The sequence below is a fragment of the Cucurbita moschata genome, unplaced genomic scaffold (assembly GCF_002738365.1).
Source record: "Cucurbita moschata cultivar Rifu unplaced genomic scaffold, Cmos_1.0 Cmo_Scf00014, whole genome shotgun sequence".
NCBI lineage: Eukaryota > Viridiplantae > Streptophyta > Magnoliopsida > Cucurbitales > Cucurbitaceae > Cucurbita > Cucurbita moschata.
This window is the reverse complement of record NW_019268530.1, coordinates 1844111-1861759: the sequence shown is the minus strand read 5'-3', so window position 1 is coordinate 1861759 and position 17649 is coordinate 1844111. Positions and strand designations below refer to the sequence as shown.

The following is a 17649-nucleotide window of genomic DNA, read 5'->3' as shown; positions in this document are numbered from 1 at the left end:
CATTTTTTTAATAGTATCATAAATTTCATCAAATAGTTCTGTTCTTAACTCATACATAAATATATTATGGATAAATGATATATTTTACACTTAACTACTAGATTCTAATAAAAATCATGTTATTGATAATCGCATCGATCATGTCGTTTCATATGAACTAAAGAAATTAAATGCTCGAAGTTTAACTCTCGATAATATCTCATGGTTTTTTATTTCATAATCATGAAAAAGTTGATTAAAGGAGAAAGACCTTCATTGAAGTGCATGATATGTTGTAACAACCTTTATTTAAGTACATGATTATTTGATTTATGAGTCTTTTTAACGTCAGACCTATTCCACAACTAGCAGGTTATTTTCCATCAAGCCTTGGCCAACAGTGGGAAATTCTGGTGATAGATGCCACTCTCCATCCACTAAGAACTTGATTTCGTACCTTCAAATATAATACACATGATGGGTTACTCAAAGTAAAATTACAAGCTTTAAGAAGCGTTACGTAAGCTATAAACTTGCAATTTTGTATCCAACGAGCCTATGAATTTTCAAAGTTGTGTTTGTGTAGTCACTAAACGTTAAGAATTCTCAATTTCATGCATAACAAGTCTTGAGCCTATTCGACAAATTTTCAAGTACTTTTTAGACATAAACCTAAGAGTTCAAAGAGTACACTTATAATCTAACCGTTAATCGATGACTCCCGTGGTCGATCAATTTATATCAATACTGGTCATAAAACTAATCAAATTATTAATAAATTAACAAGATTTTCTATAAAATAATGAAAGGGAGGTGAGAAAGGCAGTGGAGAAGAACTATACCTTCCAGGTCTAAGCCTTAAAGTTGTTGAGAACTTAGAGTAAGCACCGGTGTATTCAGGCGATAAGTCCTCCCCAACACTCCAGCCATCAAAAGTTCCCATAACTTGCACACTCTATTCAAAGACGATGATAAGATAATAAGAATGAAGGCAATAATGGTAAGTGGAAGAACAGATTTAAACATCTAACTTCTGGTAGGTGAATATAACTAGTTGAGTCCTCCTTAATTGCAACGAATAAGAATATTATCAAGACATTGAGAATATATTAGCAATTAGTTAGTATGATAGCTCAAGCCCACCGCTAACAAATATTGTCTGTTTTGGTCCGTTACGTATTGTTGTCAGTCTCACAATTTTAAAACGCATCTACTATGGAGAGAGTCTAGCCCTACTCCAACCAGTGCCTCGTATCATCTGGTGCCTGGCTCTGATACCATTTGTAATAGCCTAATCCCATCACTAGCAAATATTGTCCTCTTTGGATTTTCCCTCATGGTTTTTAAAATGTGTCTGCTAGAGAGAGGTTTCCACACCCTTATAAAGAATGTTTCGTTCTCCTTCTCAACCGATGTGAGATCTCACAGTTTATACTGGAGTAAACTCAATAGAGAGACTCTAAGTACCTCAAATCACACATAGAGTAACCGTAGTTATTTTATCTTTTATTATCAAAACTATTGGAAGGCTTTCTTGTAACCTTCATTAGCCTTCATTAGCCTTCATTAGCCTGGCCTTTTTCATTTTTCATTTTTCATTTTATTTTTAATATTTCATTTTCCTAATGAAATTGATGCATTTTATTAGAAGGAAACAATCAATGTTAGAATATAGAAAGCAAGTTTCCTTTCAGATAGGAAGAAAGTTTAAACAAATGAGAATTTTCTGTTCTTACCTCAGCCATTCCATACCAGAATAGTTGAACTTCTTTTGATTGCACCAAATCCACATCCTTTATTTGATTCTCTATCTTTTTATGAACAGCTTTTAAAGTCCAGAAAAATAATAACTAGTCAACATATGTTTTTGAGTAATGATGGAAAACTTTCATTGAGGGCAGCACACGTCATTTCACACACAAGTGCAGAAAGAAGGTAATAAAACTCATTAACGCTGAAATTAAAGCTTTTTGAATCTTCATTATACCTTTTAGTTTTGTGAGAAGGTGAGATTGAATGTATTTCCCATTAATCTTTCTCGTACCTTCTGGAATACCAGATTGTGCTATTTCTTCTGCTAGTTTGATCAAACCCTTCTCATAATAATACATACATGAAAGAAGATTACAACTTCTATGATTATTGTCAAATTCTAGGAGGCTATAAATTGGTTAGAAAGAAGCCTAACCTCAACTTCGTGGTCCAAGCCAGCAAGTTCGGTCTTAAAGTTAACTAAATCATTGTCCTGTACACGCAGCTGAGAAGATAAAACTATTATTAGACTTTCCGTTCCCTCGCTGATACCCAATATGTTAGCTACACTAAAATTTCAATATCCCTCAATACTATATCTTACAAGAATCAAGGAAATAAGAAAACCCCAACTATCTCAAATTCCCCAAGAGTCGACATCAAATTTACAGTAAGTATATGTATTCTTTTTTATAATAAAAGGTATTTTGTAACCACCCAAGTCCACCCCTAGCAGATATTGTCCTCTTTGGGCTTTTCCTTCCAGGCTTCTCCTCAAAATTTTAAAACGCGTCTTTTAGGGAGAGGTTTCCACACCCTTATAAGGAATGTTTCATTCTCCTCTCCAACCGATATGGGATCTCACACATTTGCTTGGGGAATTTGGCTAGAAAGAATGAGAGCATTACTACAAAAGATAGATAGATATTGTAGCTCTCTTCAGGATCCTATTTTGTTCTGTTTTTTAAAAAAGAAGAAGCATAAGGATCTTACTAGTGAGATATAAAGTGCCACCAATATGAACTTGATTGAAAAGCTTAAATTATTGCAGACATTAATCAGACAAATACTGTCCATAGATGAGGAACTAAACGTTAACTTGGTCGTAGATTTACTTTTAGAATTTTGATTCTGGTTTTGTAGTTAATCTGCACAATCTATCTAAAACCAGTACAAGAGAAGATATAGTCAACATAAAAAATGATCACCAAAATAAATAATAATAGAAAATTGATCATGCATCTGTGTAATGAAAGGTAAAAATTTTCTATAACATACTTGTAACATAAAAAATTTCATGTGTCTTTACACCTGTCGTTTGAGAAGTCGGTTCTGTTGATTAGCATGACTGAGCCTTTTGACAAGCCTCTCTCTTTCTGAATTAGCCAACAATGCATTTAGCTGTAGTCAATTAAGACCAATTCAGCACTTGGACAGATAGAAAAGTGGATATCATACTTTCTGAAAAGAAACATTACAGAATGGAAGGAAAATAGCCTCAGCATTAGATAAATGCCCAATGCAATTTTGTTTGCTTTATTACACACCTTTCATATTGTACATAATCATGCATTATGTTTTGTTTTCATCAACTCTTTACTTACATCTGAAATCTACCATATGAAACAAGGATCGTGACTTATATAGTACTACAACCTATTCATGAAGTAGTGATTAGAAAAATATAGCACATTGATATCCTATAAGATTCTTTTCATATTGAGACAAAATCAGTATATCTTTGTATTCCTTCACTGCAGCTTCTTTTTTTCTTTTTTCTTTTTTTTTTTTTTCTTTTTTGTTCTTCTGTTTACAAATGGGTTCCCCTCCCCCCGTTTGGGATAACATGAGAAAATTTATCCAACCCTACAATATTACAATGAGAATGTAGGTAGGTGGCCAAAAGTTTGAACCCATCATCTCATATTGACAGTGAACTTTCACTTTGTTATGAGAATTTATTGGCTATTTTCACGCATTTATTTGTTGAACTTGTAGGAATGGAGCATTTAAGAGTAAATAAGAGAATTTGAAGGAAAAAAAAAAAGTGTGAAAAAGGTGTAATTGGGCAGAAGTTTGAAAATTGAATAAAAAAGGGAAGAAATCAAGCCACAAGAGCCGAGAGGGCAGCAATTGCTGTGGTAATTGAGTAATCTAAAAAAAACCAATCCTAAGGACGGCATCCATAATTTTATTACACTATATTAAAACTTGACCTGTAAACTTGAGATAAAGCAAATTGCGCAATACAAATCCTTCCCCAATATGTATCCTACTGTCACTAACATTCTTGAAACATTGCCAAAAACACTATCTAAATTCCTAAGCCATGGCAACCCTTCTGATTTTCTTTTACCTCCATTTTCCAATGCGTATGATTAATGAAAGTACTATTCCCAACTTTTTTTTAAAGATACTTGTGGAAATCATGTAAGCCTGACAAGAATCACTAACTCTTCAAATTTACAAATGGGCAAAGATACATCAATACCCAAACACCATTAAACCCCATTAGAAAGTCAGCACCAAGGATAGAATTAATTAAAAGCTATAATAAATTATGGAAAAAGGGAGCATTGTAAGTTTTGATTCTGGGGAAACAGTTAAAGGGGAAACAATAAGAAATAGGTGGTAACTGATTCCATTCTCTGTCATTCAGCAGATTATAAATGCAGTATCCATCATTCTTAATCATGAAAGCATTAAATTCTGAACTTAGTCTACTCTTACCTGCTCGCTGCTAAGGGGTTCAGCCAAAAGTTCCTCTGCACTTTCAATCTCCTCTGCATCTAAGGAAAGATCTTTTGATTGCATTGAAGATTCCTCAGAAGTGACAGGCAATGAATGTCTTCTTTGAATCCAATAACTGTGAGGGCGTGTCATCACAGAAGGTTCACGAGAATGGATCAACATGCCAGAACCCATCCTAAAGCTCCGGGTTGTAATATTGCATGAAGGGCTATTCAAGTTTTCCCTCTTTAACTTTCTTGCTATCTTGAAACTCAGTAAAACTTGCTTTTCCAGACAACTCCTAACCAAGATCATAACATAAGTAATAATGACATCAGGTTCGCAAAAAGTCTCAAACATAGTGAAGATAATGATTTGGAATTAACAAATAATGCAAATGATTATAGACATAACAGAGAACTTCATTAATCACATCCATATTCAAAGACCAATATAAACAACATTTGCAGGGGGGTTGATACATAACATGCTTCAGGTTTTAGATATAGAGATAATCAGCAAACCTTTTGTGGAAGGTGCACAAAAATTAGAGTCAGCAGTCTATAATTGAAGGTCAAGCGAACAAGATACAAAGAAGTTCATAACAATAATTTTCTTAGATAGAAAAAAATCTGTACCTTGGGGCATAAATCTCCATATCGGTAGGCTCCTCCTATCAATATAGAATATGAAGATCAGAAACTATCAAAGGAAATATGAAAATTCTAATGTAAACATACCACTAGCCATAGAAAGAATAGCAAGGCTAAAACAGAGTTCCTCAAAAGAATATTCGACTCATTGTCAAAAAAAAATGGAAGCCATATGTATTTAGCCCTCTTCTCTAGTGTTTTTTTAACAAGAAATGAAACTTATAATCAAAATAATGACAATTCAGCAAAAGACTTGAAGAGAATCACCATCAAGAAGCCTTTATTCTTGTGGATTCAAACCGTTCAAACAAAGGAATGTACTTTTCTTTGAAAAATTCTCCAATTCCTTTCAATTGTAAAAGAATTTTAACCCCAATTACAATTAATCCATATTCAATTGTAAAAGAATCCAAGTTCAGTACACTTAACTGACTAAAACTATCTAGTTAAACCACTACTACATAACTAAACTAGCTAAAAGCTAACTTAAGGTCAACAAGCTTGATCAACATCCAAATATCAATAATCTGGCCCTACCATTTCTAATCACTCACTAAATCAAATGTATTCACAATATTTTGTTTCTTGAACACAAAGAAAACTGGAGAAATATATCAGCATTCACCTATACAAGATAATCGGAGTAATCCTCATCAAATTATTAAAAAGAAAAAAGAAAACCAGCATTTTCACAAATTATACTACTCCAAAACGACGATTAAACCCATTTCCAAAGCATCCAAATACGTTTACACACTGATTAATCGCCATTTCTGTCATCATCTCATTTATTTCATTTCCGTGTGTAGCAAAGTTAAGAGCCACGAACGAAATTTACTATTCCCAGAAAGAAACAAATGGCAACGAGCGGGAAAAGAAATTGGAATCATCAAACTCACCCAACGCTTGCAGTTCCGTGGGTGTACAGCCGGAATTGAATCCTAATTGAAGCTTTTGATGATCCAGTGGCTATGGCTTCCAAGAAGCTCTTGTAATCTTTTCGGAAACGAAGCTCTACACCGTGTCTAAAATGAATTGTATCGCCAAGAGTTTCGGATGACCTTAATAAATAAAAGTTTAATTAATAAAAATTGTATAAAAATCCTTTTTCAACTTTAAAAAAAAATCTAAAAAATAGTAAATACATTAAAACTTTTTAAATTTCCATTAATATCCTTTAAACTTTAATCCCGAGCATATTTTTTTTGTAATTTTGTAGCCCTAGGTTTCATTTAGGCTCAATTGCGACGACATATTATATGTATTTTGACTCTGCATTTAGCCAAATTATGTCTTTGTTCTTCAAAACTCGACCCCGTTCTAACTGCATTTGAATCAATTTTATAGCTTCTACACAAAAACAATAAAACTCGACAAATCTTTACAAAATAGAGTTTTTTTTTTACTTTCCTCCCCTCACGATTTTAAACACGGTCTAAAACATCACCCTCTGACCATTGAGCTTGGTTTCCAGTGCTAACGAATGTAAAAGTGATCGTTATCACTCATCTGCATCAACAACCGTAAAACAATTATTTTTGTGCAACGGGAATTTCTTAAAAAATAGATTTTTTTTTTACACGTTTTTGCTCACTTTTCTCGAATCATGATATCTAAGTTTGATTTTTAGGCCTAAATGGCCAATATCACCCATCTATATCCGTCAAAACTCCAAAACCATCATTTTTTACTATGAAGATGGTAAAAAAAATGCTTCAAAATAAAATTATACCTGAGTTTCTAATAGATTAATCGAGCGTCTCCGTTAAAAGAGAAAATTTTGAGACTTACAATAATTTTTACTAGTGGAAGAACATCGAACCCAACTTCAATTAGGTTTACAATTATTTTTATTTAAAAAATAGATTAATTTTTTTGAATCTTCAACACATTTTTTTTAATTTATTAGCGCACAATGGCAAGTTTGATGGTGATCGTGCTCAAATTAGACCTATTAAAAATATCCAATTGCACCTATTGATTCGATACTACTATCGACTTAATTTGATGCCCGGACCGATATTGAAAGTCAAAATAGCCACAAAACAAAAATAATTACATAATTTGTAGAAGCCAAACCATAAACAAAGTAAAATGATCTGATACATCCAAACCACACAAGTGTTAGACGAACACGACTTTCTACAATAGTACGACATTATCCACTTTGTGCATAAGCTCTCGTGGCTTTGCTTTAGGTATCCCAAAAGACCTTGTACCAATGGAAATAGTATTCCCCATTTATAAACACACGATCTTCTACTAAATTAACCAATGTAGGACTCACGCCCAATAATATTCAACAACCAGCAGTAGATAACGAAATAACCCGCTTCAAATTACTAGGGTCCGGTGGATTATGGGCGGTTGCGGTTGTATGTGCCAGGATGTTCTCCCGTATAGGTCCTAGGGTTCGGGTAAAGACAGCTAGCTCTACCCGGCCGATCGCATACTGGTCTGTTCCGATTTCCAGTCCGCCCAGAGATCCCACTTACATCAACGAAAGCAAGGCTTAGAAAATCTGAGCCGTCAACGTCGTCATCTCCGACAAGGCACTCCTCGGTGCGACGGTCGCACCACGTGGATGGAGCACCGGCGTCGGTTTCGTTGCCGAAGTTCGAACGACTTAGAGAAGCAGCATTGCCGTTGCTTGCAGCCAGTGTCAAGACTAGGATCGCCGCCACCGTCGCCATCATCGCCGCCGCCGCCATTGCAAGAAGATTAGGAGGAGGAGGAGGAGAAGAGGAAAACTGGGATAAAAATTCTGTGGCTAAGTCTCCTTTATTTGGAATGAGGTGTTTTTTTTATTTATTTATTAATTTAAATATTTTATAAATATAACTTATTAATTGATATTTTATCGATATTTTCATAAATAAATATTAATTTTAATTACTACTTTTATTTTTTTAAATAATTTCATTAAAAAAAAACATTCCAATTTTGAAAAGTAAATTTTTTAATTTTTAAAACTTGACATGATTTTTGAAAAATATATAAAAAGTACATTAAAAAGCATATTTACGATTAATTTATTTAAAAACAAAACAATATTAAATATTATCGAATAAGGTTTAAAATATAATAAATTTTAAAATTGTGATATTTTAATAAATAAATAATAATAATAAAAGGACCCACGTGAGCCTTCGCTACCTTGCCGACACTTTGATGATAAGAAAAGGGACCAATTTGCAAAATTTATAACTTTTGTTTTTGTAATTTTAATATTTTTAATCGAGTTTTTTCTAATTTAATAAAAATTTATTTATTGGGTGACATACATTTTTATGTAACAAATTTAACTAATAATGTGATTATTTTAATTAATTTTTTTAGATGTTCTCTCTTAATTATTTTTTAAAATGTTATATTGTTTCATTGAATATTGAATAATTTATTAAGTTTATTTATATTATTCTACCCGTGATGCCTATCTCAATCAATTAGATGTGCCCCACCATGAACAATTTCATTTTGGAATAATATTAAATAAAATCTCGTGATCGTTCTCGGTATAATTTACCATGAGTTTTTTGTCTCGTGGGTTAAACTTTCATAACGCTTTAGTAATCGTCTGGTAGATTAATGTCATCTTACACTTTTAAGTGAAATGATGAAGACATAGTATAGATGAAGTGGCTTTGATAAGATAAGGAATCACTACAAGGAAAGTAAGATTTGGATTACTTTGTTGATCGAATATTTCAAAGCAAGAACATTGTTTGAGATTCGAATCACTCCACAACCAAGATCGATCATGTCTAGCTTGAATGATTCTTGTTGATCAAATATCTCAACGCAAGAACACTTGATTGAGATTCGAATCACTCCACAACTAAGATTGATCATGTTGAGCTTGAATGATTCTACATGCAACCTAAACTAAATAGAACTGTAAAGAAACTTAGCCATTGACTAAAGAAAGCACAAATGCTCATTTGACTGTATTTTCCAAGTCTCTCTACAAATACAATATACATAGCTTTATATAGTCTCAAAATAAACCTACTAAAGGCATTCCAAAAGTTGTAACATTCATATTTAATGCTCATAATTAATAATTGTAACCTAAATTAAATTAAATTAAAAGTCTTAAAATACATTAATGAAATACAATAACTCTAAATTGTAATCCACCCAAAATTTATAACATGAAACTTCATTTTATTCAACGTGGCATGAATTGAAATATCTTTTGATAATTTCAACAATATTTTCTTCATATCTTCATTAAAGCATATTGTATGATTGATGTCTCTTGGTTCATATCAGACTTCGACGTAGTATAGGAGTGATCATCAGTTGGTCGGAATTGGTTTTAGACAAAGAAGATTTCAATGTCGAGCATGGACTGCAGAGGAAAAGAGGGGATGACGGGTTCAAGGGAGGAAAGGACAAGGCGAGAAGAGAAAAAGGAAGGAATGGTTTGGTTCAACTGACTTTAGTCAGTCGATTCAGTTGACATAAAAATAGATCGACTTACTAACGATCACTTTGTCTCGATCCTAACTTAAACATAGTTTAAGCAAAGGAAATATGATAATCTCGTAGTACTAATAGTCCAGTAACAATTTTTTATTGAACTAATATATTAAATAAGAAAAAATGAGTGATTTTTCAATTGGGTTAAAAATATTTTAGCGACCGATTGAGAGATAATTTTATGAAACTATAAATTTTAAAATAAGTAATTTTATTATTCTTCTTCGAAATTAAAATTTATAATACTTTCTCTTATTACACGTGACACATTAATTTACATTCCATTTTATTTTGTCTAACTTTCAAAATTACCATTTTAGTTCTTAAATTTTTGGATATCAACTCTAACTATTTTCAGAACATTGAAGGATTTAAAATAATAATAATAATAATAAATAAATAAATAAATATATATATATAGCCATTTTATTTATTTTAGTTTAAATAAATTATAACGTGACATATGCTGAAGTCACCACATATATACTTTTTAATATGAATATTAGATAACAAAATAAAAGAAAAAAATGCTAATAAAAGAACATGATTAATAAACTTGTGTTAGCGCGATAATTATTTAATTTTTTATTTTTGAAATTCTATTTATTTTCTTATCATTTTCATTTTTCATAAAAGTATTTGAAGTTTTTTGCTAAATAAAAAATATAGAAACAATTTTATTTTAGACTTCAAAACTATTTAATTTCTTAAAAAATGAATAACGAAATAAAGAGACTCATAAATAAAAATAGTATATATAAACTTTATTTTAAAAAAGTAAAAAAATTAAATTTAAATGATTATTAGCCTAAATAATTAATATTTATTAAACAAACTCAATAAATTTTTTTATTAAAAAATATCAAATTATTTTAGTGGTAATTTTCCTTTTTGACCACAAAAGATGAATTCCTACTCCAACCTTATAAAACAAAATATATATATATATATATATATATATATATATATATATATGTATGTATATATAGTAGGTTATTGCATACCATAAAAAGATTTTATAATATTTTATATTCATTACGACACGTTTTATTGAAATGAGAGATTGACGACAAGTCAACATTTCAAGTTGATTGTATGAGCCTTTTAAATATTAACACGAACATAACTTAGGGGTTAAGAAAATTAACACGAAACCTAACAAGTAAGAAAATGACTCGATTAAGATTCGACCTTGAAACTTACCAGGTTCCAATAATACCACGGTAACTCTCGCTACTAAACCTAAAAACTTAAACTAATTAATTAATTATATATATATATATATATATTTTTTTTTTCCAATATCAGGCAAGCATGAAATCTAACTCTAATTCGACCGACTCATAAAAATATTAGACTGTTGTTATAAAAATCACATATTTAAATCTTCATTTGACGGTCGAAAAAATATAAAATACAAATTTAAATGAGCCAAATTAAGAAATTGATAGCCCACAGAAAAAGAGGGTCACAAATCTCTATATTATTTATTCTTAGAGGTTAAGAAGAACCATTGAGGTTTGAAAGATGGAGAATTGGATGGGTCTACTTAGAATTCATGTGTGTAGAGGAATCAATCTTGCTATAAGAGATGTTTATAGCAGTGATCCTTATGTTATTTTGAAGATGGGCGATCTGGTCTTTTCTCCTTTCTTGATCTGTCTAGTTGTTCGGTTACATTTACAGTTTTGAGTATTTTTTGTTAAATTTGAATTTTCGTGCATACTTTTTTTTCGTGATACAGAAGTTGAAGACTCGAGTTGTGAAGCAAAATACTAACCCGCAGTGGAACGAAGATCTAACTCTATCAATCGAAGATCCAAATCTTCCGATCACCATGGCAAGAAATACATTGCCCAACTTTTTTTTTTTCACATGTACTCTATGAAATGATGGTTTGATAACATTGTTGTTTTGATTCATTTGTACAGTTTGTATACGATAAGGACCGGTTCTCACTAGATGATAAGATGGGCGATGCGGAAATCGATGCTCGTCCGTTCGTGGAAGTTGTTAAGATGAAACTAAATAACCTTCAGAGTGGAACCATCGTAAGAACGATTCAACCAAGCAAGAGCAATTGTTTGTCGGAAGAAAGTTACATCGTTTGGGAAAATGGAGAAATTACTCAAAAAATGTTTGTAAGGCTAAGAAATGTGGAGTGTGGGGAAGTTGAGCTGCAATTGAAATGGATTGGTATTCCTGGTTCTACACTGTTACAGACCTAAAATAAATAATAATAATATTAGGTTATATTTCTCTCGAATGTTTTGGGGTGAGAGTTTGAATGGCTGAAGTTACACATTTCAATCTTTGTTTGATGAGTGAATTCTTTAAAATATTTGTTTGATGAGTGAGACTCCTATATTGTTTAGGGAGGAGAATGAAATACTCTTTATAATGGTGTGGAAACCTTTCTTCAAGTAGACGTGTTTTAAAGCCTTGAGAGGAAGTCCGAAGGGAAAAGCCTAGAGAGGACAATTTTTTTTCTTCATCGTCTATCTTTCTAAACATGAAATACGAGTCTGCAACCTCAACCCCAATTTCTAAAATGGGGAAGAATGGGAACACGAGTCCGCAACCTTCGCACAGAGAGTTTGCCCCCGGGTACGTTTGCCATATATCAGGGTGGAAGATGGAATTGAGGCGGTTGGCTGCGGTGCCTAATGCAAACCTTCTCCACGCGGAATTCATATTTGAGTAGAACCCGAGAGAGATTCCAATTCACTGTCCCGGGGTGTTGGTAGTTGCCCATCTATCTCTCTTCCACCCTTTCCCCACACAATTTCGAAAGTGAAAGCGAATTTCTTGATTGTTTGTTAAAAAGAATGCAGAATTGTCAGCTAGCTCTTTCCCTTTCCCGACTCACTCATTATGCAAGCAAGCAGCGGTTCAACACTGCAGAATTGTCAGCTAGCTCTTTCCCTTTTCCGACTCACTCATTATGCAAGTAAGCAGCGGTTCAAGCTACATTGCTTTTGCATCAATTCCTTCTCTGCTGCGGGTCTCACTCCCACTTATTCCTACCATTGAAACCCCAATTTTCAAAGTAGTGAATAACTCCGAAAGAAGTCTCTTGCTTATTTTAACTCATTGTTCATATATATATATATATATATATATATATATTTTTTTTTTGACAACCTATAGAGTAATAGGATTCAAATAATAATTTTAATTATTGAAAACAAAGAAACATTAGTGACAACTAGAAAGGTGGGATTGGGCCTCGACAAAGAAGCAAGCACGCAAAGGGAGCTTAAAAGGCAAGGTACATGCCCTACACCCTATGCCTCACTCATGCTTTAACCTAACGACGAAGCAAAGTCCCTATCACCGCTCCCACAAACAGCCGATGTCCAAACAACCCTCCGTGTTCGCCTCCTAGCAACACCACCTCCACAATTACCTCTCAAGAACTTTGACCATACTTCCCCCGTGGTTCAACAGTACTCTTTTCTTTTCTTTATCTAATTTATAATCATTCAAGATCTGTGAGATTCAACTTTTTCATCATCAAAATTCTACGTGTTCGAGAAATTTAAAAGATTAAAAACAAAATTCAGAATAACTGAAACGATTCGGGAATAGAGGTATATACTTGCTTAGTCTATCACGCAAGGAATTTTCATCGCTAAATTTTGAGTTACATGCCAATTTGATGCAAATTTTGAAAATATTTCCAAATCATTGCCCGAAATCAATCAACCAGCACAAACAGCAGTCAGTTCTTCAATAGCTTCAACAAATTTCGGATTCTAAAAATTACTGCGAGAACTTTGAATTCATCCTTATCAGAAACAGAGCATCTCAATCAATCAGAGACAGATATTAACTGATAATTTTTTTTTTTTTTTTTTTTAAGAACTATAGGATCTCTGATTAAGATCTAGAATCGGATAATTTGTTTTTTGGTACCCTAATCGGTTACAGATGGCAAGAGGATGATCAAGATAAGCCAGATAGATATAGAATCACAAACTGTACACTAACAAGCGACTGAGAGTACCAGATTTTGTTTCAAAATTCTAAACTATTTTGATTTCATTCTGAAACTACCTCTACCGACGAAGACGACTATGAGCGAGTCATCATCTTCTTGAACTCCTCGAAATTTACATGGCCGTCACCGTCAACATCGACGGAACTGATCATCCGGCAACAATCTTTGAGGCTACATTTTTCACCGAGGCGCTTGAGAACAGAGTGCAACTCCTTGGCCGAGATTAGGCCGTTCTTATCGACATCGTACAGATCAAAAGCGTCTTGCAGATCTTTGCTACCTCCGCCAGTAGAAGAAGAGTTCTGATGAAACTCGGCGAACTCGTCTAGGTCGATGAATCCATTACCGTCCTTGTCAATCTCCGACATAATGCGGCGGATCTCATCGTCAGAGATCTTGCCGCCAAGTTCCCCAAGGGCGGCAGCGAGCTCCTTGATGGAAATCTTGCCATCGCCGTTCTTATCAAACTTCTTGAAGACCATGATAACCTCGTCCATGGAGCCCAAGGCTCCTCCAGGATTTGGGGAGCTTGGATTTGAAACCGACGTCTTCGCCATAGGCATAAAAGCTTCACGAAGGATCAAATAGATTAAATTTGAATTGAGAGAGAGAGAAAAACAAAATTCAAAACAAAAACACTTTCCCGATTTTCTTCCTTTCCGATTGAGAGATTTGCTACAGATATATATAGAGAGAGGGAGTCGAAACCTTCCACGCGGTTTCCTCGCGCTATTGCAGGCGGTGATCCGGTAAGTGACAGTGTACGAATGTTAAGAGTATTAACTACTATTTATTTCTTATTATTATTTTTCCAACCGTTATTAGTTATTTTAAAATTTTAGCGGAAAAAAACTTAATTTTTATCAACATATTTTTCGTTAAAATAAATAAAAATAATAAAATTGATAAAATAATATAACAACTTATTAAAATTAATTATGGGTCTATAGATACAATGTTCTCCGTAGCTCAATCACATGGAACATTGTCCCATTAATTGTGTTAGCTTCCACAAGAATCAAAGTATTTAGATTCTAATATATACGTGCATATAAGATTTATATTAATTGATATTGAATAATAATTCAATGTATTAACTAATACGTTCGAGAGATAAATAAATTTCAAATAACCGATAAAATTAAATCACGAATCAATCCAACCAAACCTAAGAATACGGGAGCCACAAAAATTAGGGCATTAATTTACCACTTATTATTATATATTTATTTGATAGGTTTATTATTATATTTTTTTTCTACAATGATTTAGACTCAATGTTGATCCACAACCATTAAAATTCTGCCACGTTGCATTGGAGAGTGAGATCGCAAGACATTGTTCACAAATTAAGTAAGTGGCAGGCCGGGCAGGTAATTGAGCTGCCCTTTTCAAAATCAAGTTTCCGTGGTCCTGAGTGCACCTGATTGTGACCTTTTTCCCGCGTGAATTAAATTAATGCTTTTTCCTAAAGTTTTTATTTTCTCCTTTTTCGAAAAAATTGCTTCAATAAATTTTAAAATTAATGCAGTATAGAAAATTTAATAAATTTATGCTAAATTATATAAACTACTTATAAATTATAAATTTGTATGATATTCACCGAATATTAAAAACTACTTATATGGTTAATTTTAAATTTAATTTTCAAAAATTCAAAGTCAAAGTCAAATAGTTATTAAACGAGACCATAATCATTAAAAACATGTTTTTGTTCTTAGACTTGAACTAAAAATTCAAATATTTATGGAACGTTAAATAGAGATACATAGAGATACATAGAGATGGGGAAGCAATCAACAATGGCTCCCTTTATTCATAGCACAGTGCCAATGGCCTTGTTGTTCATCAGTTAACAGCAAGGTAAGCATCAAGTCCAATTGAGATCTTAGAAACAAATTCCAGGTAAGCTTCAGGGGACGGGATGTTCTCGTTGGCTTTCTCGAACTCGAACGACCAATTCACGATGGCGCCTCCGTTTTCTACGTCGTCGTAGGCTCGGAACTTCGACCTAAATAAGGTGTATTGGCTCAATATGTCTCCTTCAACAACTTCGTACGTGATCGACTTGTTTTCTTCATCGACATCTGCCACTTTTGCCTTCATTTTAGCCGGCCCAACTAACCGAACAAAGAAACAAACGAGTATTAAGCTTAATTTTCAAAAACAAAAACACAAAACCGAACGGAGTCGTACCAATGTCGTAAGACCAGTGCATGAGGGAGCCAGGAGAGATGTCATTTCCTTCGAGGAATTCAAAGCTGTGGATGTTAGAGGAACACGACTCTCCACAATGGTATGATATTGTCCACTTTGAGCATAAGCTCTCATGGCTTTGCTTTGGGCTTCCCCAAAAGGCCTCATGCCAATGGAGTTAGTATTCCTCACTTATAAACCCATGATCACACCCTAAATTAGTCGATGTGGGACTTCCATCATCCAACACCTCCCCTCGAACAAAGTGCGCCTCCCCTTAATCGAGGCTCGACTCCTTTGGAGTCTTAGTCATTTTTGACGGCCTTCGAGGAGGGGCTTAGCTCCTTTTCTTTAAGAGTTCTTTGTTTGATATTTGAGGATTTACCAATCTATTGGCATGACTAAGTTTAGGGCATGGCTCTGATACCATGTTAGAGGAACACGACTCTCCACAATGGTATGATATTGTCCACTTTGAGCATAAGCTCTCATGGCTTTGCTTTGGGCTTCCCCAAAAGGCCTCATGCCAATGGAGTTAGTATTCCTCACTTATAAACCCATGATCACACCCTAAATTAGTCGATGTGGGACTTCCATCATCCAACAGTGGAGATTCTTAGAGAATATTCGAGGCAAATGGTGCATTTTGTGCCTAAAGAAAGCATAGAATTTGTCAGCTGAAGACTGTATTTTAACATCAGCAGAGACTTGGGAAATTTGAGCCATTTTGTAATGAAAATATGCATTTTGGAGAAGCCAAATTGGAGAGCTTATATGGAAGCTCTTAGAATCTCGCAACTTGTTTATGTGACCACTTCAAATTCTTCATCTTTAGTTTCTATGGTTCTTATAATCTTTTGTAGCATAAAAAAAGTTGGGCATCTTTCCATTTTTGTAAACGAAAGCTATTAAGAGGATAGAAGAGAATCTCGGTTCTCGGGTTCGTAGAACCCGGGAGAGATTTAACTATTCCAAATTCACTATTTTAGAGTATTGGTCGAGATAATTTAGTGAAAAATCACGAGTTAATTAATAAGGAATACTATCTTTATTGATATGAAGTCTTCTGGAAGAGCCCAAAACAAAGTCATGAGAGCTTATGTTCTTCAAAGTGAACAATATCATACTATTGTGGAGAGTCGTGATTCCTAACAGTAGGGCCCCAACGGTAGATATAAAGTCAGCTAGCTCTTCCCCTTTCCCAGCTCACTCATTATGCAAGCAAGTAACGGTTCACTTCACGCATGTTCCAAATTGTGGCTACAACTTTCTCGCGAATGAAAGCCTTCATCTAGTTTTATTTTCTATACCCTGTCCTCCCCTTCGTATCTATTCATCGCTATCCATTTTACTCGGATATTTATTAACTTTGGAAATTTGTTTGATTCTACAAGTTGAAGAATACCGTGTTGTTGTCTTGCTTTTCTTTTTTATTGTACGAAGATTAACCCTCGTATTTGAATTCTGTGTGGCTATGCTTTAAACTTTAATATTTCATTTTGCAATTATTAATGTAGAATTAAACTTGAAAACTTTGCTCGGGAAAATTTTTCACAAATTTATAAGTAATACTTCGTTTCCCTCTCCAATGAAGGCAGAAGTTTTCACACTCTCTAATGTGGGATCTCTCAATCCACCCTCTAAAATGAATTATGGGTCAATTTTATTTATTTATAGGTACAACGTTCTAGTAGCTGAACTACTGGGAACATTGTCTCATTAACTGCGTTAACTTCTACGGAAATGCTTCTACATAACAGATCGAGTATTTAGATCTTAAAAAATGCATGCATAAAGGATTTATATCAATTAATATCGAATAATAATTCAACTTATTATCTAATATGTTCG

General features: G+C 33.5%; 4 protein-coding genes across 5 annotated transcripts; 1 reads left to right on the top strand and 3 right to left on the bottom strand.

Moving 5' to 3' along the window:
* Positions 1-180: 180 nt before the first annotated feature.
* LOC111452163 (protein PTST, chloroplastic) lies at positions 181-6171 on the bottom strand. Of its 2 annotated transcripts, none has more exons than XM_023092735.1 (9): positions 6014-6171; positions 5100-5134; positions 4462-4762; positions 3043-3132; positions 2168-2236; positions 1967-2072; positions 1716-1804; positions 822-934; positions 181-436 (listed from the first exon to the last, which is right to left on the bottom strand). In XM_023092735.1, exons 2-9 carry the CDS (start codon positions 5117-5119, stop codon positions 334-336), a joined length of 891 nt encoding a protein of 296 aa, XP_022948503.1. In that variant the 5' UTR covers positions 5120-5134; positions 6014-6171; the 3' UTR covers positions 181-333. The 2 variants fall into 2 exon arrangements, with proteins under 2 accessions (XP_022948503.1, XP_022948504.1); XM_023092736.1 differs by having other exon boundaries at positions 5100-5163; positions 6014-6167.
* A 4952-nt stretch (positions 6172-11123) lies between these two features.
* On the top strand, positions 11124-11827 carry LOC111452510 (protein C2-DOMAIN ABA-RELATED 3-like). The gene is made up of 3 exons (XM_023093279.1): positions 11124-11237; positions 11344-11439; positions 11531-11827. Exons 1-3 carry the CDS (start codon positions 11127-11129, stop codon positions 11825-11827), a joined length of 504 nt encoding a protein of 167 aa, XP_022949047.1. The 5' UTR covers positions 11124-11126.
* Positions 11828-13318: 1491 nt separating this feature from the next.
* Positions 13319-14334, bottom strand: LOC111452166 (probable calcium-binding protein CML23). Its single transcript, XM_023092740.1, has one exon. The coding sequence runs from the start codon at positions 14163-14165 to the stop codon at positions 13677-13679; it is 489 nt and encodes a 162-aa protein (XP_022948508.1). The 5' UTR covers positions 14166-14334; the 3' UTR covers positions 13319-13676.
* A 1053-nt stretch (positions 14335-15387) lies between these two features.
* Positions 15388-16552, bottom strand: LOC111452169 (MLP-like protein 34). Its single transcript, XM_023092744.1, has 3 exons — positions 16410-16552; positions 15799-15870; positions 15388-15722 (listed from the first exon to the last, which is right to left on the bottom strand). Exons 1-3 carry the CDS (start codon positions 16522-16524, stop codon positions 15451-15453), a joined length of 459 nt encoding a protein of 152 aa, XP_022948512.1. The 5' UTR covers positions 16525-16552; the 3' UTR covers positions 15388-15450.
* Between the last annotated feature and the right edge of the window lie 1097 nt (positions 16553-17649).